This window comes from Populus euphratica, unplaced genomic scaffold, assembly GCF_000495115.2.
Source record: "Populus euphratica unplaced genomic scaffold, PopEup_1.0 scaffold405.1, whole genome shotgun sequence".
Lineage (NCBI taxonomy): Eukaryota > Viridiplantae > Streptophyta > Magnoliopsida > Malpighiales > Salicaceae > Populus > Populus euphratica.
The window spans coordinates 157,457-182,208 of NW_011500289.1; the positions used below are offsets into that span (position 1 = coordinate 157,457).

A 24,752-nucleotide genomic window follows, 5' to 3' on the forward strand; every position below is an offset into this window, starting at 1 on the left:
AAAAAATTAATTTCATTCTCTAACATTGGGTTGTTTGGGATTTAAGCTTCATATCTTTCTTTTTTTCAATTTACTTTTAAATAAATTATCTTTATCTAATGATCTATATTTCTGGTTCAGCAGGAATAATCAAAGTTTACTCAAGTCTTTTATGTTTTTTTAATATTTTTATAATTTCATCATCCAACATTGAATTACTTGATAATTGAGTTTCATAAAAAAAAATCTCAAATTATTTTTCATAGGATTATCTCATTCTTATTATTCATATTGTTGGCTTGGTAATACAACCAAGGTTAATTCAGATTTTTTTTATATTTTTTTAATCAAATGTTTATTTTTTATCCTCTAACATTAGGCTAGTTGTAAATTGGATTTCATAAATATTTTTCAATTTGCTTTTTAATGGGATAATCTCATTCTTATGACCTTTAATATGGGTTTGACCGGTTTACCATGTTAACTCGAACCATTTTTTCAACTTTTTTTTTAATTTTATTTTTCAATTTTTTTCTTCAATATTGATTGTTTGATAATTGAACTTCATAGTTTTTTTATAAAAAAAATTTATAAAGGATTGTCACACTCTCACACCCTTAATCACAAATTTTGTAGCTTAAATAGTATAATTTTTTTATAAAAAAAAATTATAGAGGGTTGTCACACTCTCACAACCTTAATCACAAATTTTGTAGCTTAAATAGGATTGGCCTGAGTCAATCTAGTATATAATTATTTCAAAAAAATAATATATATATATATATATATATATATATATATATGATTTAGCAAGAAATATTTTGGCTCCTAGGCTAATAACTAATTAACAATATAGAGGTAGTGTATAACAATATTCAATGTCCTTAATTTATTAAAGAATTTAAAGTTATATAACTTTACTTCGACATTTTCAATTTAATTTTAAACAATAGGAAAATCCTTTACCTAAAACTTTTGTATCCTAGATTCTAACTAGAAATTCTATTTTAAGACTCGTAAAAACCTCACCCGGAATGAATCTTTTGATTAATTAATGGCTTGCCTTGGTTATAAGAAGCATTTAGAGATTTTTTTAAGTAAATAATTACATTGGTGGATGAATCACTAAGCAAGAATCTAATCATGGTAATTAAAAATTGCTAATAATTATTTTCATTTTCCAAAACAACCAATAAAGATATAAATTTTCTTTCTTGGAAAAAAGAAAAGAAAACCTACTTAATTAATCAGAAAATTTATTTATTATTTATTATACAAGAAACCTAGGGAGCCCTATCTTGTAACCTAATTTTTGAACATCCTCTTGCACTTGTTGTCTATATTCTTTAAAGCTAAATTTCCTATAAACTGAAGGCTCATAGCAACTTTGTATCACTGTATCATAGGAAGGACAGAAGAAATACGCTGTTGAGAATCTTTCAACTCGTGGATTTGTGACAACACGGTGGTCGACACTCTTATAAACATCGTTGCTCCAAGCCTGCAAATTTTCATCATGTCCACGAACTAATGAGTTGATATTTTATTGGGGTTTTTTTTTTTAAGAAAATGTAACTCTTTGTCAATGTATATATATAATCATGCTAACAACATTTCATAGTAAATTTCTGGGTCCTTTTGGCATGATTTTATGATTTTTCTTCTTCTTTTGAATCATAATCTAAAAGTTAATTTGTATAAGTAATTTTAAAGAAAAATGAATTTAAATACTTTTTTTTAAGTATGCTAAGAAAAAATTGACTAAAAACAATTTGTTTTGGAAAAATAAATGTATTATAATTTATAATTCATAAGTTAAATTTAATATTTTTAACTTTTAATTAATTAAAAACGTAAGTTAATTGGTAACAAACTTTCTATTAACTTAAAAATTATTTCTAATCAAATAAATCTATTATTTAAATTTTTTTTAAAAAATAACTTAAATTAATTTATAAAAATAAAAGTTAAAAAATAACTTAAATTAAGTTATAAAAATTATACCATAAATAATTTTTATTCCCACTATATAGTAGTAGGTAGAGCATACAAGTTGCTTCCATCAAATCCAAGGATGAAACAACGAATTCACAAGACAGGGTTTTAAAAATTGAGAAAGCTACTAGCTAGGACAAGTTTCAAAATAAGTCAAGTTAAAAGGATGGTTGAGAAAAAAAAAATGATATATTTGGGAATGCAAAGTGCTTAACTATTATTAAAAACGAAAACATTTAAGGGTCAAATTGAAAACTTTCAAAACTTCGGAGGTGCCATGGCCTCCCAAAGCAAAGTCTGGTTCTGCCCTTTTCGTGCGATGGATATCATTCAATTTCCTACTAAGAACATGTTCCATTAATTACCTGAAACAAGTCTCCGATATTGATTATCAGTGCCTCTGAGTTTGGCTTGACAGCAAACCATTTCCCATCTTTCACTAATTGCAATCCTCCAACTTCATCTTGGTGTAAAATGGTGAGAAAGTCGCTATCAGTGTGTGGCATGAGTCCGAATACCTCTGAAGGGATTGGACATGGTGGATATCGGTTCATTCGTAGATAACAAGTGCTTGACAGACAATTTTCTTTAATGAAATCAGATTTGCAGCCGAATTTCTCAGCCAAAATCTCAGCTAATTTCTGTGCTAGATTGGTAACTGTTGTAGCAAATTGTTCCATTGTCGAGCTGGAAGTATATTTGAAAAAGAAAACAGAAAGAAAAAAATTGTTAACAAAATGGACAATCACAAAAAAAAGCACCTATCAATTCATATATTTCAAGGAAAGAAGTGAAAATTATCAAAACAAAATGAATGCATGCATGCGTCCATTTGATCAAATTATTGAGACGGAGCTTAAATCCATTTAAGGCCACACCAAGTTACATTTGAAAAGAAAAGTTGTTGTTAACACAAGGGACAACCACAAAAAAGCACCAATTAATACATATTTAACAAAAGGGACAGCCACAAAAAAGCACCAATTAATACATATTTTCAAAGAAAAAATAAAAATAATTTTTCCAGTCGAACTTAGGAGGTGCATGTGTTAATTTGATCAAATTATTGACAAGGATCCACCTTTATGCCACATCAAGAACTTTCACGAAAGAAAATACATTGTTAACACTCAGGCTAATTAGAAATCAAAGAAAAATTGTAGCCACTTCTATTTAGAATGAGACCTGTCAAACTCCAGGAAACAATATCATCTAGCTTGTTGCAGATGGGATAGTCTGATCATTTATAGCTCATTATTCAACTTTTGACATTTCTTTCACGTTAGGAAGTGTGGACTTTGTGTTGATCAAATACCAGGCCTTGCATGCAATCACACACACAGACACTATATGATTTTGATGTGCTATGTGAAGCAGATATGCTGACTTTGCTAGTCTAATTATGTACTAGTAGTTTTATGGAGCGTGTATTGCCTAAGCATTGCAGGAAAGTTTCTAAGACATTTCACAGTGATAAGGCTAAAGATAAAGAAGAAGTCCTCCTCTAGTTATCGCTTGAAAGCTGAACCTAAAAGGTTTGATGCCATGGCTTATGATTTTTTCGTATGTGATAGTGAGCAGTAAGCAGTGCACAATTTTCCCTATTTTGTAAGCACAAAAAAATAAAATTGATTCCATGCTTTCACTTGCTTATTCAATTTGGAGCATCTAAATAAAACCATGTGATCCATCAAAATCTGATTTTTGGATAGTTCATCACCTTCAATAGCTACAGATAATCATCTGTGAGAAGGGATTCAATTTTAAAGGGTAAAAAATAAAAGTTTCAAATATTGAGTATAATTTTTTTTTAAAGGAGATATACTAAATAAAGTATAAATTCCACTTCAAGAAAAAAAATTTTATAGAAATTTAAAGAAATAAATTTGCAGTTACCTGAGAGCAGTACTGAAACCATTGGAAACCTGTATCTCACTCAAAGGAATATGAAAAGCTTCGGACCATGACAACTGCTTAAGGCAAGTAGCTGTAGGTGTCCCCCATCGATAAGTCCCCCTAGAGAAATTCAAAAAGTTTTCTTCTTTGCTCTTTTCAATAAAAGGTTGTTTAAAAACCTTAACTTGTTCACTTCTCATTTTGTCCAAAATCTCACGTGAAATCCCATGATTTACGACTTGAAAGAACCCCCACTCCTGTGATGCCCTAGCAATCTCTGTCTCGCACTTTTCTTTCTCCAAGTTCTTAAGATTCAGACGGCCAAGATCGATCAATGGAAGCTCGCATTCCTCAATGATATCAACATCTTTGTGATCAGTTGCCCCTTTTCTGGTTTTTTCCAAGAGGGTCTTGTAGGTCTGTGGGAACGGTGGGTCAACGTCCATCCTTTGAGCCTGAAAGCAGATGTGAAACGGAATTAAGGCCTAGGAAAAATAAAAATATGGTGGTGTATGGATGTGGGCTTTCTAGCCAAGGAGAGATAGGGACAAAGAGGGAGGAAAAGATGACCGGGACAAGAGGCTTTTCCCTTGTTTTTGTTTCCTTCATCGTCTATTAAAAAGGTTTTGGACCTTGGAGACGAAGTTGATTTCATGTCTTCTTGTGTTCTAGACTTGAAGATATCTAAATTTTCATGTTTTCTTGTTATGCAAATTTGGATTTTTATTTTGATGCGTTTTATTTCAATTAACTATTAAATTCAAATGATGAACACAAAGAGCACAAGAAACAATGTTCTCATGATTTTCCATGGAAGTAAACAAGCTTGGTTTTAAGTTTTTCCTAAGAAAAAGGTTTCAATTTTGAAATTGTTTAGCAAAAGATAATTTTTTTAGAATAAAAAACAAATTAGAACACTTATACTTTAGAATAAAAAACACGCGCGCATATTTATAGTCTAATTGAAAGGACTAAACCGATTGGTTTAATACGGTTTTATATTTTTATTAAAATCAAATAAGTATACTTTGAATTAATAAGATTTTAATTTTTGTAATAATTGATGAAGTTTTTATTTATATTTTTTAATTAGTTCAAGTTGGTTTTTTATTCTTAAAATTTAAATTAAAACTAAAACCAACTGAAGAAATTTTTTTAAAGAATTTCTAACCAAAACTACCCAATAAATAAAACAAAATATTCAATTCAATTAATTTCAAATTATTGCTGGAGTTAATTTACTTATCCCTAGTAACCAGCACTCTTCATTAACCGCACTTGAGAAGGGACGGGTGAAATCAATCACAGGCTTATTTATAAAGTGGGGCCTCATTATACATGTCGGTCATGCCTACATGGCCATTGGACCGATGATAGTCCCTACCACAAAATATTGACATTTGTCATCACAAAGGGTTGCTTCTTTCAGACCTTTTTGGCTTGTGGCTAGGAGCAAAATCATATAGAACAGGCTATCGCGCATAAAATGATTTTTTTTTTTTTTAACAAGACATGTGATATGAAAAAAAAAATCTAATTATATCAATATTTTTATTCCGAATAAATTTATTTAAATAACAATCAATGATCATTGAATTATAACCTGGTTATAAGATATTGTTTGTTTAGTATGTTAATTTGATGATGTGTTGATTTATGGTTTAATTTGAATTATATTAATAAAAAAATTTGGTTTTTTAAATAAAATGAATTAAATTTTTTAAAAATAAATTAAATTAAATTGACTGATCTATTACTTATTCTATTATCTTTAACCTACTTCAATTTAACCTGGAATACTTGTATCCACTCCAAATCCCACTCCATATTCTATTCTATCTCCTTCTCTTACTTGTTTAACTAAAATTTTATACATAATTTAAGAGCTTGTATCCACTCCAAATCACATTGAGCCAAATCCCACTCCATATTCTACTCTATCTACTTCTCTTACTTTTTTAACTAAAATTTTATACATAATTTAAGAGTTTTTGGCTTTATTAATTATTAAATACTGTTTTAAAACAAAAAACTTGTGATATTAAAATGTATTAAAATAATATTTTTTTATTTTAAAAAATTTATTTTGAAAATCAAAGCATTAAAATAATCCAAAACATGTAAAAAAATTGCTTTTTATAATTTTTTTTTAAAAAAAAAACACAGTTTATAGGGTGTTTCCTAACCGTTGCTATAAAGTTATACTAGAATATGGGGTTACATTAATTTTTAAAATAATGATGATGTTTCGGTTGTCAGCTAATTTGTAGGTAAGGTGAATGAAAAAATGTTTGACTGGGTTCCTTTCATTTCCTGCTTATTTCTTTATGCCCCACTTATCAAATCATACATAATCAACTATTAATTATGAGTTTGTCTCTATTGTAGTAGACATGAAATGAGAGAATTCCTTTCAATATTATTAGTATTGTTCTATTTGATTAACCCATGGAATTCCTAGGACTCTCAAAAAATTAATATCGCATGAGCTATAATTTATCGGATTATTATTAAGGTTTTAGTTGTGCATGTGCTGCTATTCTTTTTGAAGACGTCTTTTGGATTCTTTGCCATCTACTTGCAGGCTATATATATGTAAAATCCTAATTTTGTAATTAACGTAATGATCTCATTCACAAATTGAAAATTAAAAATAGCATGCCTTCTCTAAAAATGTGGCCACTCTTTTTTCTCCTGTGTGGAGCATTTGGTCTCGTGTTGTTAATTTGCATAAGGGTACTTGGAAAAGTTTTGGTTTTGACGTCTTGACTCTAATGTCATATTAAATGATAAGGTCATGCAGCAAATGATGGTATAAAGCCACTTACTATTAAGAAATATTAATATCTCCCAAACAACTTCCCTATTGCCTGTTGCTGTCTCAGTTATCATGTCAAATTTAGTCATTTGACTAACATTTGATGGACCCATAAAAAATCAAATTAATTAATTAATGAATCTAGCTTAAAAAAGGCCTAGTTTGTGCTAGATATAGTAGTTGATGGGCAGTGAATATATACTATACACTCAAGTTTCCCTTCACATTATTATAAATAAAAACAAAAGGAAAGAAAGAAAGAAAGAAAGAAACTAGCCAATACAATCTTAGTATGAATCATAGAAGAGGACAGATGATATATGAATATTATATAAAGATATAAGTGGGCCAAAACTGTATGATTGATGCAATGGATTCAATGTTATTATGAATCCTATAGGATGATCGGTGTCAGATTCGTAATGAATTAATCATCCATCTAAAACAGTGTATTTGAAGGAATTATGTTACATGCATGAATCACAACTGAAGTGTTTCATTTAATAAACTTACCTGGTTTATAATCTCCAAAAAGTTGTCAGATTCCACCAGTAAAGCTTTCCTTGATATCCACTTGAATTAAACCTTTTGTGGTCTGCATTCTCAAGAAAATGAAGTGATAAACAATATGTTATTTCAGTCTCTAGACAAAATATAGGAAAAAAAATAATATAGTTTGTTGCTGCAATGGATAAACACGAAATATACAATATCAATGAGACAAGACATTCTCTGAAGAAATGTTTCCACAGAAAATTTATCGGTGATTTTTATCCCGATATAAATAATCTTACTGTTGTGACGTAGAAAAAAGAAAAAAGGCTAGTATGTATCTAGCTAGCTAATTACTTGCATGGCAGTGCTCGGTAAAGTGAACGTCGAGCTACAAGTAGTTCTCGGCAATGGGGTGAAAAAGAATTAAGCTGATAGTATCATGTAATTTTAAGTACAATATCGTGGCAAGCACAATCCTATCCATGTTGAAAGCAAGTGTAGATAGAGAGAACAAAACTATGAAAACAAATACAAGACGATGACAGGAAACGAAAAGGATCTAAACGTTCATAGCAAAATAAGATCAAGAGTTTAGAGTGGCAAAGAATATGCGTAAGAACATAGAGACTACTTGATGAGAAGAAATATGGTACCTAAAAGAGAAACGCAAAGAGAATGAGAGAGGGAGGGAGGGAGGGAGGGAGCTAGAGAAAGGGCGTTTGCGTCGTCCACTAAGCCTGGAGAAAGGGCGTTTGCGTCGTCCACTAAGCTTGGAGGGGAGATATTTTATAGGGAAGAAAAGCTAGCAAGACCATTAATGATTATGATCGGCACAGTACTGCAGGAAGAAGATAATATATAAGGGTAAGGAGTATTTGCTTGAGAGGAAATCACGCGTGCTAATAATTGTATTAGAATTTTTTTAATTTGGGCAATGAAATTAGAGACAAGTAAGCGATCCAAAGCTTATAATAAAGCACATTTAATACTCATTCAATCCCCAATACACTCATATCTTGCTCAAATTTATGCAAAGTGCCTCTAATTAAACGTAAAATATGATTACTTAATGTATAGTTTTTTCCTTTTTAAACAAAAAAAAAAGTAGATGTAGAAATAGACCTATCGCTAATGGAAGTATATATTTAGACGTCTCTTAATCAAACCTAAATATTCTCTAACAATTCAAAAAGCTAGTAATGGGAGTGAAACTTGCTATACCATCCATCTAGATGCATCTTCTCCTTGTCATATGCACCGATTCTTTAAAAATATTTTATGTATAGTTGACATGACCGATGAGCATAGCAGGATCCGAATTCAAGCATTAAGTGAGGAAATTCAAAGCTTATCATTGAATATTTAAGCGTACATAAGGATTGGCTGGTTATTTTTTATTTATTTTCCCTCTTTTTGAAGAACACTAGTGTAATGTAGTGTAGATAAAGATAATTGCCAAGTACAATTTCCATTTTGAGCGTCGACATCTTTAAGAAAGAGATAAGGGAGTGGTATACTTGGAACAATAAGGACCAAAAGACATGTTGTGACTGAAACATTTGGAGCCAATATGGGGAGACTTGGTTCAATATCCACCATTAAGCCCTCTCTCTCCCCCTCCCCCCCCTCTCTCCCTCTACCTATCCCTATCTCTGAGGCTGTCTGAAATGAAATCTGATAAGCAAGGCACATGATTAGTACTGGACCCAACCGTATAACTGTCACTGCTGATTCCATGTCGGAACCTACGTGGAGGCAACTAGAGTCACATGCATGTTAAATTTTGCACGTCAAGATAGAAATATCAATGTATGAGATTGGGTTCAAGCATAAAAAACTCTTTAAACTATTTTTTAGATATTTTTCGGTAGAGCATGTTTAAGAATATGTTAACTTTCACTTTTAGATATATTTAAGGAATATTTTTTAAAAAAAAAATATATCAAATTTATTTTTTAAAAAAGTTTTTAATAATTTTGATATATTGATATTAAAACTAAAAAATCTACAAAAATAAATTATTTTAATATATTTTCAAGTAAAAAATATTTTTAACAAATATTTACAATATCAAATATGTATGTTAATTTTAAAAATAAAAATAAATTTTTAAAAAATTTATTTTAATATATTTTTAATTAAAAAATACTTTTATTAAAAAAAAAAGTATTCTAGGTTAACGTGCAAAGCAAAATGACATGTGGATCATCACTCATGGACTCATGCCGTAGCTTCTTGAAACACTTGCCTGTGCAAAATATCATCAAAGGGTACACATGATGTTCTCATAATGCAATTTATTCTCCCTTTCCATGTTAAAAAAAAGAATCATGTGTTTTCTTGTGAAAAAAAAAAGCCCAAAGGTTTCACTTATGCAACCAATTTAATATTATGTTATGATAATATATTTTTATGTGTAAATATATTAAAATAACTAAAACTATATATTTGATCCAATAAATACCGGCTTAAGGTTTAGCAAAATTCATATATATTTGGTATTATAATAATAGTTATTTTTTAAAAAAAAAAATATTTTTTAAAATTTTTTTAATATCAGCACATCAAACATAATAATAGTTATTTTTTTAAAAAAAATTATTTTTTAAAATTTTTTTAATATCAGCACATCAAAATGACATGCAAAAATTTTAAAAATAAAAAATAAAAATAAATGGGCTCTTTATCAAGATTTTGCGGTATTTCATGTATGTATGTTGTACCGCTTTCCACCTTTTATGTATAATCTCTACTCATCCTCACGGAATATTGAAAAGTAAATAGAATAAATAAATACAGACACTTTCTTTTTAGTTTGACCTTCTCGAATATCTCAGTCTATTGGATCAGACATTCTTACATAAATTTATTGACATATTATTACATTAACCGATGAAGATTGAAGTAATGTTTGGTAAATAGAATTATCATGATATTTTTTTTGGTTAAATCAAAATATATATAGAATAAAAAGAAAAAACCTAAATAGTATAGGCAAAGCTTTAGCTATATAGGGTGTAGTCTAGACATCAGCCTAATTACAAGGAAGAAAGACAAGAAAATATAAAACCTCACTAATGAAGCAAACATTACAAAAACCACATGAAATCAAAACTTAAGTAGATCAAGTCAAAATACATTTGTGATTCCTATACAAATCAGCACCGGTATACCAAAATAAAGAGTTCAGATTTATGATCCAGCCTGTAATAAAGTAAAACAAGTGCCTTAGGATAGCTTCCCAGATTGGTTGTTTTTCCTCAAATTTCAAAATATTCCTAACATTCCATATAGTCCAGACAATGCTAAACATAAAGCCCTTCCAAATACATCTTTTAAACTTACAACGTTTTTCCTGTAGAAGATCTAACCATTGACATTAAAGGTTATCAAGGGCATATGGCATTACCCACCTCAATCCTCTCCAAGTTACTATCTTATTCCATAGTTTCCAGACCATTGGGCAATGCATGAATATGTGTGAAACAGTTTCTGAATGATCTTCACAAAAAGAACAATGGTCATCCTAAGGGCTCAGGATGTACCTCTTCATTAGAAAGGCTTTTGTGCAAAGATCTTTCTTTAAGGCCAGCCATAAAATCATTTTTATTTTTGGAGGGAAATGGATTTCCAAACATTTGTGACATAATTTTTAGATCCAGCATACCTAATCCTTTAAAGGGCAAGCATAAAAGAGTTTACAATATAGCCTCCATCCTTTTCCCATTTTGAAATCAACTTGTCTTCTTTCAATTGATGAATAACTGCAAAATTAAAATCAGACAATAACTTTTGAAATAACATATCCTCACTAATATTGAGGGGTCTAATCCATTTTAAATTCTAATATTAAGTATCCTTTATCTAGTATCTCATTTGACTAACATTCTTTGCTTTGGAGGAGGACAAACAAAAGAGAGCCAGATAAGAGTTAGCTAAACAGAAACCAATCAACTAAGTAGTTAACCAAAAGTTTACAAGGTTACCATTACGCATTTTAAGTTTACAGCCAGCTCGAATAAGAGTCTATCAAGATCCATAGTAGTAATGGTAGAGCAGATAACTCGCTAGATTCTTAAGAGGTTTTTTCCTGAATTAGGGTATCCTGTTTATGAACTTTGAACTATATTTTTTTTCTTAATGAAATTTGCCTTAATTAGCTAAATTAAAGTCAAGGGTGGAGTCAGAAATTTTTTTTTTTTGGGGGGGGCAAATTAGACAAAAAAATATAAAGAGGGCCAAAAGTTTTAATTATTCAAATGGGAGGTAAGGAAAAGAAATTGACGGTGCTAGTCCCTTACTAAACCCCTTCCCTCCACCCCTGATTACAATGATGATATATTTTCTAGAATCATAAATAAGATTTTGTATTCAACAACGAGGAACTCAAACTCTATCTTTTAGATGTCGGCTGGATGAATTAATGTTAAGTTTTTTTTTCATATATAATTTTAGAGTTATTTTTTTGGATGCTAGGCTTTTAAATAAATGCATCTATAGTCTTCTTTATGCATCATATAAGTGAAATGACATACATTTGTAGTTCTCACTAGTGACAATTAGGAGGAGAAGATGTGTGTGTATCATGGTTATTGAACCAGCATGGCTTGATGATCAATTTGAATTTCAATCTCTCCAAGTTACTATCTTATTCCATAGTTTCCAGACCATTGGGCAATGCATGAATATGTGTGAAACAGTTTCTGAATGATCTTCACAAAAAGAACAATGGTCATCCTAAGGGCTCAGGATGTACCTCTTCATTAGAAAGGCTTTTGTGCAAAGATCTTTCTTTAAGGCCAGCCATAAAATCATTTTTATTTTTGGAGGGAAATGGATTTCCAAACAAACTTCAACCTCTAATCTAATGCTGAATTTTAATTTAGCTATTCCACCACAACTTACACCAACTCTTCTATGTCAAGCGTAAAAAAGATAAGAGAGTTTACTTATAACCCAATAAAAAAACTCATTAAATTTTTAAAATAATATTATTTTAATGTTTTTAATTAATTATAATCAATCCACTTGATTGTGATCTAAATTTTGCTCCGGCGGGTCAAATATATAGACACACACCGAAGGGGGAACTTGGACCCCTGATTTACTACTGAATTTTAGGTCAATCATTCCACCATAACGGCCGCCAACTTGCACCAACTCTTGTATATTAAGCATAAAAAAAGAAAGATAGGAGATACGAGGGATAGGACATGGCCCAGGATTTAATACAGAAAGCATGTGATGCATCTCTACAGGAGCAGCGCTTTTTACTTATAAATGGACCAAGGCATGAGCTGTCTAAGGTCGTTAATTTGTCCTGCGACTAAGCTACCTGTACAGTCTCTCATACCCACCTAGCATAGATGATTACATACATATACAATTCAAGGCCTACATCACAGAGAAAACCATACCATCAAATGTTAAAGGACACTTGAATTATTGCAGCTGAATCTGCAGCCACATGCACGGTTGATGAATGAATGTCTTGATCATAATTGCCGACGGCGCCTCTTGCACTATTTGTGATTTTTTTAGTGTGGTCATTCACAAGCCCTTCTCGTTCAAGTGGGCGTTTGACAATTTGAGGGTAAGTTTGAGCGGTAAAATGGGTTTAGCAGGTTATGTCATTGCATTCAGGTCTTGATGATTGGAAGATAATTGTGTTTAATTTCACAGCACTCAATCATTATGGAGTGCCCTGAGATTCTGCTCTTTTCAACTTTAATCATCATCCATGTATTGTTACTACCATTCTGAATCGTGGGCACATCGATAGTCCATTTTTGGGCCATGCCCACTGTTGCGTGTAGAAATCAGGACGAGTTTACTGTCTTCTTCGTTAGATATGAAAAGTCTTCTCCAAATTTATTTTTATTTATTTATTATTACAAAAATTAATAAAAAAAAATACTTTTTAATCACACAAAAGTTTAATTTGATTTTTAAAAAAGTATTTTCCTTTTATTTTAAACAAAAAATATTTTTGAAAAGTTATGAAAAATTTAAAAATATTACACTATTGTTAATTATTATATCAAATTTGGTTCTCAAACTTTTGATTGCTATATATTCTTTTTAAAAAACATTTTTTTTGAATTTAATCACTTTGAATTTAATTTTTATATTAACTTTGATCCTTATTTTTATAAGTATTGTTTACTTTTCACTTATCATTTTTTAATTGAATTTTTTATTTATCAAATTTGATTCTCATTCTTTTGATTGTTATGTATTTTATTTGAAATAATTTATAAAATTATTATTATTATTATTATTATTTTAATTTCTTCATCTTTTATTTTTTTTATTTGTTAGATTTCATCTCTATTATTTTGATTATTATTTATTTTATTTGAGATAATTTATGAAATTATTTTTTTTTCAATTTTATTTTTATTCAGTTTTTTAATTTATAAAATTTGTTCCTTATTATTTTAATAAACTTTTAAAAAATAAAACATTAATAACTTATTTTCCAACTCATTTTTCATGACACAACTAAACATTGAAAAATGTTTTTCTAACTTATTTTCTATTACACTACCAAACATCAAAAAATAATTCACTTTATCGAAAATCATTTTCCCGGAATTCACTTTCCAAAAGAAAATTACTTTCTAGCAAACAAACGGGGCCTACGTGTAAAATTGATAAAACATGAAAAAAAAAAGAGTTGTTATTTAGTTTTGTTTCAACTAAAAATTCTAGTTAATCTTTAGAGATTTTAAGTAAGAGGTAATATAAGATAACTATATTATTATTTATTTTTAATGCTAAAAGTTGAAAATAATTAAAAGGCTTAACTTAATGATTAGCCAGCCCTTTATATATATATATATATATATGTCTACAATATTTCCTACATAAGTACATTTTATAATATGCCCCCTCAAGCTGAGGGTAGAGGATCAACTTGAAGCTTGAAATGAAAAAATAGAAAGTGGCTTATTGAAGACATCGGCAAGTTGATCTTGAGAGGAAATAAAACAAATCTAAATTTTTTTCTTCACAACTCTATCTTGAACAAAATAATAATCAACCTCAACTTGTTTTGTGCGAGCATGAAAAACAGGATTTACAAACAAATAAGTGACACTAAGGCTGTCATACTAGATGATAAAAGCAGAAGCAGACAAAATTTAGAGATCTGTTAATAAGTACTAAAGTCAGATAACCTCAGTAGTGTTATTGGCTAAAGCTTTATACTCAGGTTCCATAGAAGAGTGAACAACTATGCGTTGCTTACCGGATTTTCATGAAATCAATGTCTGACCAAAGAACACAAGTTAACCACCCGTAGATTTTCTATCATCAACATTGTCTGCCCAATCTACATCTGTAAAACCATGTAAGGCAAAAGAAAAACTACGAGTAATATGTAAGTCATGTAATGTTGTACCCCGAAGATAACGCAAGATGCATTTTACAGCAGCCCAATAAGAATCTGTAGGAGCATGCATAAACTGAAAGACTCTGTTAAGAGCTAAGCAAATATTTGGGCGTGTAAAAGTGAGATATTGAAGAGCCGAGTAATATGTAAGTCATGTGATGTTGTACCCCGAAGATAACGCAAGATGCATTTTACAGCAGCCCAATAAGAATCTGTAGGAGCATGCATAAACTGAAAGACTCTGTTAAGAGCTAAGCAAATATTTGGGCGTGTAAAAGTGAGATATTGAAGAGCACCTATAATTTAACGAAAGCGTGTAGCATCAGAAAACAATGGATCGAATAGAATATTAGGTTTGGATGTAGAGATAGAAGTATTAATAGGTTTGCAAGATAACATACCAGCCTGATAAAGAATGTCAAGTGTATATTTATGCTGGCAGAGCATAAGACCCATACTAATAGACTGAACCTTAATACCTAAAAAATAATAAACACAACCCAAGTCATAAAGCTTAAATTTTGAGCTTAGTAGTTGAATAAGGCGTTGGAGTAGAAGATAATTACTACTTGTATGCAAAATATCATCAACGTAGACCAAAAAATAACAAATATCAGCACCAATAGAGAAGATAAACAATGAGGTATCCACCTTAGAGGCATGAAAACCAATAGGTAATAGGAAATCATTCAAACGAGTGTACCAAGCCTGCAAAACTTGTTTTAAACCATATAAAGATTTATGCAATTGACACATATGAGAGAGGAGAGCAGAATTAACAAAACTTGAAGGCTGTTTCATGTAAACCTCCTCATCGAAAACACCATTGAGAAATGCATTATGGATATTAAATTGATGAATTTTCCAACCATATGAAACAACATTGAAGAAGACTAATCTAATGGTCGCCTATTTGATAACAGGACTAAAGGTTTTAAAGTAATCAATACCTTCTTACTGAGTGAAACCTCTAGCAACCAGACGAGCCTTTTACCTCTTAATGCTACCATTAGATCTGCATTTAATCTTGTACACCTACCGACTACCAATAACATTCATGGAGGGGTGAAATGGCACTAAGGTCCAAGTGTTGTTTGCACGTAAAGACTGAATTTTCTCATGCATAGCACTATGTCATGCCTCATATCTGTTAGCATCATTAAAAACAAGTGGCTCATGAGAGGAAGGAGAAACTACCCGGCTGAAGGAGGCAATAGAGGCTACGATAGTGGCGGTGGACAATACTGTCTTGGATGAAAAACCATGGGATGTTGACGAGCAGCTAGGCATGGAGAAATGTGGCTTATACCTGGAAAGTGCTGAAGAGGATATGAGGAGAGGTTTACACAGAGTTGTAAACCAGCTAAAGAAGCGGTAGAGGGACTGGTTGGGATTGTAGACATTTGTGAGGCTGCGGCAAAGCTGGGATGTGCTGCTGCAGAACCGAGCTGCTCTGCTGTAGTAGACATGAGAACATGCACATCCGATGATAAAGAACATGTTCCTGTATAATGATCATTGGAAAGACAAGCATATGGTGATAGTATGACAGTGTGGAATGGTGATGAAGGGGTGGCAGAATCTATGGGCAAAGGGGTTGTTCGGTGGGATGGGGCAGAGGGAAAAATTGAGTTGTTATTGGGGCCAGTTTGGGAAGTAGTAAGCTGAAAATATGAAGCAGGTTCAAGGATGGAAGATAGGTAGGTTGGGTGCGAGATACCAATAAGGATGTTACCTGTTCAGACTTAACAGAAAGGAAAGATATTTTTATGAAAACGAACATGACGAGAGATATAAATACGATGAGATTCTAAATCAAGACAACGATAACCAAGATGGGATGAGTTATAGCCTAAAAACACACAAGGAGAAGATTGGAAATATAATTTATGAGCATGATATGGACGCAAAAAGAGGGAACAAAGACACCTAAAAGTACGTATGAAGTTATAATCAGGAGTGTGACGAAACAAACACTCAAATGATGATATATTTTGGAGAACAAGAGTAGGCATGCGGTTAATATGGTATACCAATGATTCAAAAGCATAGTTCCAATATGTCATAGAAATTTTATGACACGTAGGTTGCAATGACAAACAAGATGACTTGCCTAAAGGACAAGCTTCACACTAAGTAAGAGAACATTTAGAAGTACATACGATTTTATTGCTAAAAACTAACAAATTTAAAATGTAAGGGGTTGGATGTCCCAAGCGATGATGCCACATGTCGGTAGTCGTGGAGATGAAAGGAGACTAAAAAGCTTGAGAAACTGACATGATAAAAGACTCAGAGATGACAAAAAAGGAGAACTTTCTTGGTGACGAGATCCTTCACATAAAACATAAAAGCGTGAAATTCAAAATAAACATTATTATCATGATAGAATTTTTTAACAGATAACAATAGTTTGGTAATATGAGGCAAATAAAGAACAATAGATAAGGTAAACATGCATTTTAAGAAATGTAATATAGTATGTCCAATATGGGATATATCAAGGCCCTTATCGTCACCAAAATAAAAATAATCATTACCAAGATAGGGTGCAGAATCGATCAGAGTTTTAAGATCAGTTGTGGCGTGTTGCTTTATGTTGGTGTTGAGGAACCAAGTCACAGCAGAAACATTCCCAATAACAAGGTGAGTAGAGGTCTACTAAGTGTTGTTATGAAACTAGGAACAATGAGGAGTTGCATGATTGAAAATGGAGCATAATTGGCAGCGCATATACTACTGTCCAGACCACTGCATGTTGCGCCTAGTCTACTGCCAGTGGTTTGGCCACCAATTTGCAGTAGATTGGCCCCAATTTTGAGGAGTGTAATAGTTGTTGTTAGGACATCAATGACCTCTAGAGCGACTCCTATTACAATTGAAGGTGGGGTTGTAATAAGACATAGCATGATGAGCAGAAAAATATGGTGTTGGCAGCAGTGGTAACTACTACGGCAGAAAAGAAGAAGATAGTAGAGAGAGAGCTGCAGCCATGGAATGGTAGGAGTTTTTATGTGAAAATTCATAGGTAAGAAGTTGGCTATGAAGATCAGCATATAAAAGCGATTCTACCTTGGTTATGACACTCGTTACCAAGTCTTTGAACCCATCACGAAGGCCATGAAACATATAGAGATTGAAATCTTCAAGAAACATAGGGCGACCAGCAACAACCAATTCGTCAAATAACAATTTAGCTTGTTGCATATATATACTAATCGATGAGTCACCTTGCCGAAAGTCTTGAAAAGAGCCATAAAGTTGCATGATGCAAGAATTAGACGGAGAGGTAAGTGCATGCTCAAGAGTGAGCCAAACACAATGTGAGGTAAAGCAATCTACCACAAGATGCAATATATCCACGTAGATAGAGGAGAGGAAAGCACTCAAAATAAATTGATCATGTTGCTTCTAATGAAGAAAAGAAGGGCTGATGGTAGAGGAAGAACCAGCAGAACTGTAAAAAATATAAAATAGAGGACACGACACTAAGCCGTCAACGAAGTGAAACACTCATTGACTAAGGAGATATAACTTTATCTGTATATGCCAATATAGATAATTTATGTTTGTAAGTTTCAATGAAATAACTTGGTAGGTGTTTGATAAAGGAACAATAGCTAGAGAGTGTGTTCCTATGAGAGGCAAAGGAACGACAAAGACTTGTGAGGAAGAATCATAGACATGTTTTGCAAATGAAGGTTATTGCAGGGGAGAAAAAACTCCACTAGCAACAACTAGGGGATGGCTGGCCGGATGTACTGCACCACCGGTAAAGAAAAAAAAGTCGGTGGTAGTAGTAGAATCCATATAGAGAAAGTAGAAAGAGGGCTGGCTGCAAAGAGTTTTGACGGTAGAAAGCTTTGATACCAAGTTGAGAATAATTATGAGGTTTAACTTAATGGTTAGCCAACTTTTTCTATGTATATGTGCAGGGCAATATATAATAGCAATGGTGGAGGTTACCACACAAGAGTACGTCTACAATATTTTATGTATACAATATTTTCCATATAAGTACATTCTATAATAATAAATGTGTTTTATATATGGTTTGTCTATACTAATATGTATATTATCAAGATATTGTCTTTGTTATCTATTAAACAACATCCGAAGAATAATATCTGCTATTAAACCCTATCATCATGGGTTATTTGGAAATGATATGCATGTATATATAAAAGGCTTGTTGTAAGTTGAAAAAATCATATTATTTATGAAGTAGAATCCAAATAATAGAGCTCAAGACCATTTTACCCTAGATTATTTAATAAATGATAGAAACAATGAATTGAGGAGAACATGGAGAATGCTTAGAAAATTGTTAAAAACTGGTTGAAAAAAAACAAAATATACAAGATTAAAAATTTTGATAGTTTAATTTTAACTGATAAGGGCCCTATTAGCAAGAAAAAATCAATTTAAGGAGGAAAATTCAAAATTGGATGTTTAAGGAATCAATTAGAATTTTTTTTTAAGTTTTAATTAAATTTTTTGGGGGCTTGAATGTAAAAAAAAATTGATTTTGAAGTCAATTTAGGCTTTAATGGGAGGGAATTAAAGTTTTGGGATTGAATTGTAATTTTAAAGAGTTGATTTGATCAAATCATGGGCTAAATTGCATAAATATTGAAGTTTGATGAGCAATTAAGGATTTGAATGAAGAAATATAAAATCAAGGACCAAATTAAAAAAGATGCAAGAATACAGTGGTTGAAATTGATCAAATCGATGGTCAAATTAAAGAAATTGGAAGTTTGTTGATCAATTGAAGGTTAAAATGCATAATTTCATAATTAAGGACTAAAATGAAATGGACAATCAACTTTGGGGTTGATAATTGAGTTTGACGGGGGTGGAAAATTTGGAAGGCAATTATAGGTTCAATTAAAAGCAATTGAAATAATAGGGACTAAACTAAAGATTTTCAAATCCCAAATTAAAAATCCTAATTTTAAGAGTTTAGCCTAGACGACATGTTATTCAGCCACCATGTATCCTAATTTTAAATAAATATGGTTTTTCCAACCACTTCAGGGGTTGTAACCACCACTATTCGACTAAGAGACACCCGCTCTAGAAATCATCAAACACTTACATCCTATTTTCTTTAATGATTTTAGTAACATCTTATCCTCGATCAGCCTCATTGTATTTCAAGTTCAAAGTTGATCGAGTTGACACTTTCAAATGAATGAATATGAAGCTTCAGACTTTCAAATCGGGCAAGATTGGATTCAAACTAAAGGCGTACACCTACTCTACCAAATTCAAGTGGTATATAATAATGATGACGTTAGAGTTGCTATGAAGAAGCCTTAAAAGTAGGTAACTAAGTCATTAGATGACTGTAATACCCATTTTGCTACTCAAATGGCTCTTATCAAGGACTTAAAACCTTCATCTTAAAATTAGAAGGAAAAAACTTCTTATATTGGTCTCTAAGTATGAGAAGAAGAAAAAAACTTTTTATTAAGTTTGTTACAAAACCATCATCCTATAATCATTGATGGTACATAGTTTATAATTGTAAAACATAGCCAAAACTCTTCTAGTCTAATTAGAGAGCCAAGCTTTGATGAATAGGGATCAATTTTTGATCAAATCCATAAAAAAAAATAAACTTGAAACTCTATAAATACTTACTAGAAAATCAAAGAAGGGGAGCAGATAAAAGAGAATAAAAAGGGAGGAAGATAGGATAAATGACATAAAAAATCAAGTTTTGATGATTAATATGATGCTATGAAAAGATTAAAGCTAAGAAAATACCTATCAAGTGTAGAAGGGGTAAGAGAGATTTTAATTTAAGAAAGACACAATAAATGCTAAAAATTGATGATAAAGGTAAGAATAAATAAAAAAATAAAAAAAATATTGAATTATAAACTTGTCTTTTAATATATGTGATAAAGCTTCTTGTGTCTTTAAATGATTATTATCTTCATTAAGAAAATATTGATATTTTAGATGAAAATTAAATATATGGCATGATTATATGTTGTTGATTAACGAGGCTAATGATTAACTGTGAATATTTTTCTTTAATTTGAATTGAAATATAAGATAACAAGAAGATGAAGAAATATCATGAGATAAATGATAGGTAATGCGCTTTAATATCTTTTTAAGCTTATTTTATTTTTATTTATTTTCTTTTGCAGTTATTATTTTAAAACTAAAAACTGAATAAACCATTATATGTTTTTAAAATTACATTTTAATCACTAAAAATAATAATTTGATTGATCTTTTCTTCTCTTCTTTTTTCTTTAGAATTTTTCTTTTATTTTTGAAAAGTTTGTCAATACAAAAACAATGTGTGGATTTATTAGAATTACAAAATGACCAAATCATGTCAAAAACACATTTTCTATGAATTTTGGATATTTTTTTTGTATTTTTCCAAATTTTCCTAAAAAATTATGTTGATAATAAGGTTAGAGAAATGAGTAATGGCACCCACTTGCAAATAATAACAACAATTATAATATTGTGGATTGCTGGTGTATTAGTTTCTAACTAGTTATGCTGTTAATTTAACTATCGTCAAGAGTAGTCGGCAAGGCGACATGCCCACCTGATATTTTGTCAGAGAACATTGCCAACCTTATTGAAAGGTCACAAAGGGCTGGATCCCCCTGATGATGAGAGAAACTTGACCCTGCAATCACGGGCTAGGGTCGGAATAAAGTGAAGATAGAGACGTTTCCATGTTTCACACGTTGCTTTGTGAGTGAATCCCACAACATTTATATGCAAATTTGGCTAGTAGAAATAGTTCTAAAAATAAAATAAAATACATGTATGGCTTCTTTCTTCTTTCTTTCATGGTTTTATTAGGAGGCTATTAACTAATATATTTTACAGTGAAGAATTTAGATCCACACCCTTCATAGTGCAAATAATTTAAATTCCAAACAAGTATGTAATTACTTGGACGTGATTGTCAGTTGAGATGGAATTCATTAAACAAATGAGCAAGAGTGATTTTTGCATATTTGTGACCTATAAGGATGGGGGAGTTTGCAAATCAATTTTATAGAATACAGTATTTTTTCCCTAAATTATTTTTGTGTTTTTCATTTTTGACAATTGTCTTTATATATAAAAAAAGACCTTTTAAAAATTAAATAAATAGATATTTAACATGAGAGAGCTTATTGTAAAACGATTACTCGAATTTAAATTTACATATCAAATCTTATATTTGATGATGCATCTGTATCTTTATATATAATCAGGATTATCAGTGAAAAGATATTAAATTTTGATTTTTATATAAACGAGATGAGGTCGTTTTAGATAAAATAGTGATGTGATATTGATATGATATTTTTTATCGAAAAACATGAAATAATCCACCTATCTTTTTCCATATATATAAAAAAGCTTTAAGTATCCAAACAAAAATGAAAAAAAAAAGATTAAATTAAGCAAGCAAGGGTCTTGATAGGTTGAAAGATAAGGAATATGAGTCACAGGCTGCAACTATCATCAAGACTCTGTGAGCCAAGCCAAAATCACCACACAGGTAGGATTCTGCATCATAATTTTCATGTGGTTGTAAACAATGATGATGAAATGATTTCGACATTATGACTGCACTCCTTCTCATCTCTGGAAACATCTTTCAATAATTACTTCCAGCTCAATAATATCTTCTTAATTATTTTTAAGATGCTGAATATCGTTTGAGCTTTTCCCTAAGCATGTTATACATGGGTCTAGATCCTCCTACATAACAAATAATCCAGTCCTAGAATGCTAACTAAGGTTAATCTACATAAACTGCGGTAATTAACAATCTTAAACGTGAAACAATACAAGCACTTAATTAGCCATATATATCTCAGGTTATTTCTATAACTGTTACTAACTAAGGTTGTTAATGGATTAATATGAACCCAATTCGATTCTAATGTAATTAAATAAATTTCATATATAGTTTTTATGATTAAAATTTAATTATGATATGAATCTGTTAATCTCTTAGTAATTAATAGATTCCATATGAATTTACCTTAACCCATACCGATTGTTATCAAAATTATTATTGTTATTGCTATTATAAGATTTGATTTTAAAAACCTAGAATATTTAAATGTAAGAAATAAGAAAAAATATATAAATATAGACTAGATTAGTTTAGAGATGATTTCAACGTTTCCCTACTTTTACCTTAATATTTTGGAACGTACCAAATCTTGCTATGAGCTTATTAATTAAGTTTCTTGCTACTTATCTTTGGAAGTGTCATGTGATCATGTAACTGCAAATTCATGTTATTGCCGACATAACTCTAATTTAGCATCAAATAAAAACATATGATATTTTTTTATTGAAAAAAAAAGAGACAAAGGACATAGTTATCCCCCAACTATTATGCGATTCACAACTATAGTTACCCTAAATAAAAATAATTCCTTATTGGATCATATAGGAAAAAATTATGTGGAGAATGTTAATTGGGTATTGTCAAATAGATGGGTGATGGTTAAGGACAGATTTGTATGAAAAGAAGAAAGAAAGAAAGAAACTTGTAATACAAATATTAGAAAATTAAAAACAATGTTAGAAAATGTGTTCTTCTTCTCATTCAAAAGGAAAGCTTTATTTTTTAAGGAAAACGTACAGATAAGTTTATTTTTTTAAAAATAATTGAGTAGTAAGTTCTATGATATGTTTTAGACAAATTAATAAGTGTATAGTTTTCAAGTATTTCCTTCAAATAAGTTCATGTTTTTTTATATTTTTCTTCAAATTCTTTAAAATATATTTGAAAATTTGATATTTATCTTCTTTTTTTTTCTCCTTAGGAAATGCTTTACAACAATTGAGTTATATTATTGAAATTTTAATCTAAAGTTTTTTGTGTGTGATTTTCTGCATAAAATATTTTCTTAGATTAAAGTTTTATTATGTGTATTTTTTATGCATGTTAATTGTTATAATCCTTACAAAAGGTCGAAGGCATCTCATCAATATGCAAATGTTCATTAAATTTTTTATTTTTAAAATAAGATTTAAGAATATGAAGAATTATATATTTTCTACTTTACCATCAAATTTGATTTCAATATAATCAAGATTTACAAGAACAATAATGATATAAAGATAGATTACAATAATAAACTATTTTACAAGGGACAGAAATCGAACAGTTCAAAAACAATTATGCAAGATTTTTTTTTTTTTGAGGAAACTTAAAAAACCAATTAATTGAAAGTTTTTCATCTCAATTAATTGATAGCACAATTAAATACAAATATTTTTTTAATAAAATGTATCTCAATTAATTGATAGCATAATTAAATACAAATATTTTTTTAATAAAATTATAAATGTGAATTTCTGGTTTTTCAAAGCTCAAAACACAAGCTAGCTACTTGCATATCCTAGGCTCGCATATGCTACAAAAGTCTCTACAATTTTCCCTTCAAACAAGCTGGAGGCTCTGGAAAACAAGTCATCAACGCATGTATTAGCTTCACTGTAAACATGGGTGATGGTCATCCCACTCCGAATGCACAACCGTGTTGCCAATATTCCACGCAAACTCCAACCCGAACTTAATTCACTGCCAAAAGCTTAGGTTTAATTCCAGAGTAGTAAAAAATTGTTAGACAATAAATCATATATTAAAATTTTATAATAATTTAAGTTTTTGAGTTAAGTTAATTATTCAATATAGTATCATATTTTTAATAATAAAGAATTATAAGTTTTAATTTCATCATTTTTATTCTCTCTTTCAATCTAAATTAGCATGAACATATATAAATTTTGAATAGATAAAAGAATATATTAAATAACAATATAATTCATATCTTTAAACGGGAATTTTAACAAAAATACTCATTTTATTTGAAGGATTGATAAAAATATTTAATGATCTGTAATGGCAAGTTAAATAAGTTAATCATCTATAAATTACATAGAAACTACAGCAATATTGGTAAGTTGTCCACTCGCTTGATATTGCCCATAACCATACCACAAAATGATGTCTGAAATTAAATCATCTTCTCCTAAGGATCGAATCTTTAACTAACTAGGTATCACACAAAGCCAATGAATAGTGCTAGCATAACTCTTCCTTAACGTCATTAATTAACAAATTAAGCACCAATTACTCATCACACAAAACCAATGAATAGAGATAACACG

General features: G+C 30.4%; 1 protein-coding gene across 3 annotated transcripts; it reads right to left on the reverse strand.

Annotated features, from left to right (window-relative positions):
* Positions 1 to 1,183: 1,183 nt before the first annotated feature.
* On the reverse strand, positions 1,184 to 7,913 carry LOC105113247 (gibberellin 2-beta-dioxygenase 8-like). 3 transcript variants are annotated; one of them, XM_011009340.1, is made up of 5 exons: positions 7,837 to 7,913; positions 7,202 to 7,283; positions 3,871 to 4,325; positions 2,340 to 2,661; positions 1,184 to 1,480 (listed from the first exon to the last, which is right to left on the reverse strand). In XM_011009340.1, exons 3-5 carry the CDS (start codon positions 4,314 to 4,316, stop codon positions 1,250 to 1,252), a joined length of 999 nt encoding a protein of 332 aa, XP_011007642.1. In that variant the 5' UTR covers positions 4,317 to 4,325; positions 7,202 to 7,283; positions 7,837 to 7,913; the 3' UTR covers positions 1,184 to 1,249. The 3 variants fall into 3 exon arrangements, with proteins under 3 accessions (XP_011007642.1, XP_011007644.1, XP_011007645.1); XM_011009342.1 differs by having other exon boundaries at positions 7,202 to 7,290; positions 7,837 to 7,856; XM_011009343.1 differs by lacking the exon at positions 7,837 to 7,913 and adding an exon at positions 7,538 to 7,830.
* Between the last annotated feature and the right edge of the window lie 16,839 nt (positions 7,914 to 24,752).

What these genes read in the sequence shown, in the direction of transcription:
- LOC105113247 (XM_011009340.1), bottom strand. Translation starts at nt 4,316, where the DNA reads ATGGACGTTGACCCACCGTTCCCACAGACCTACAAGACCCTCTTGGAA. An exon ending in GGTTTCAGTACTGCTCTCAG is followed by an intron (nt 2,662 to 3,870) that starts GTAACTGCAAAT and finishes ATATACTTCCAG; the next exon opens with CTCGACAATGGAACAATTTG. An exon ending in ATATCGGAGACTTGTTTCAG is followed by an intron (nt 1,481 to 2,339) that starts GTAATTAATGGA and finishes GAAAATTTGCAG; the next exon opens with GCTTGGAGCAACGATGTTTA.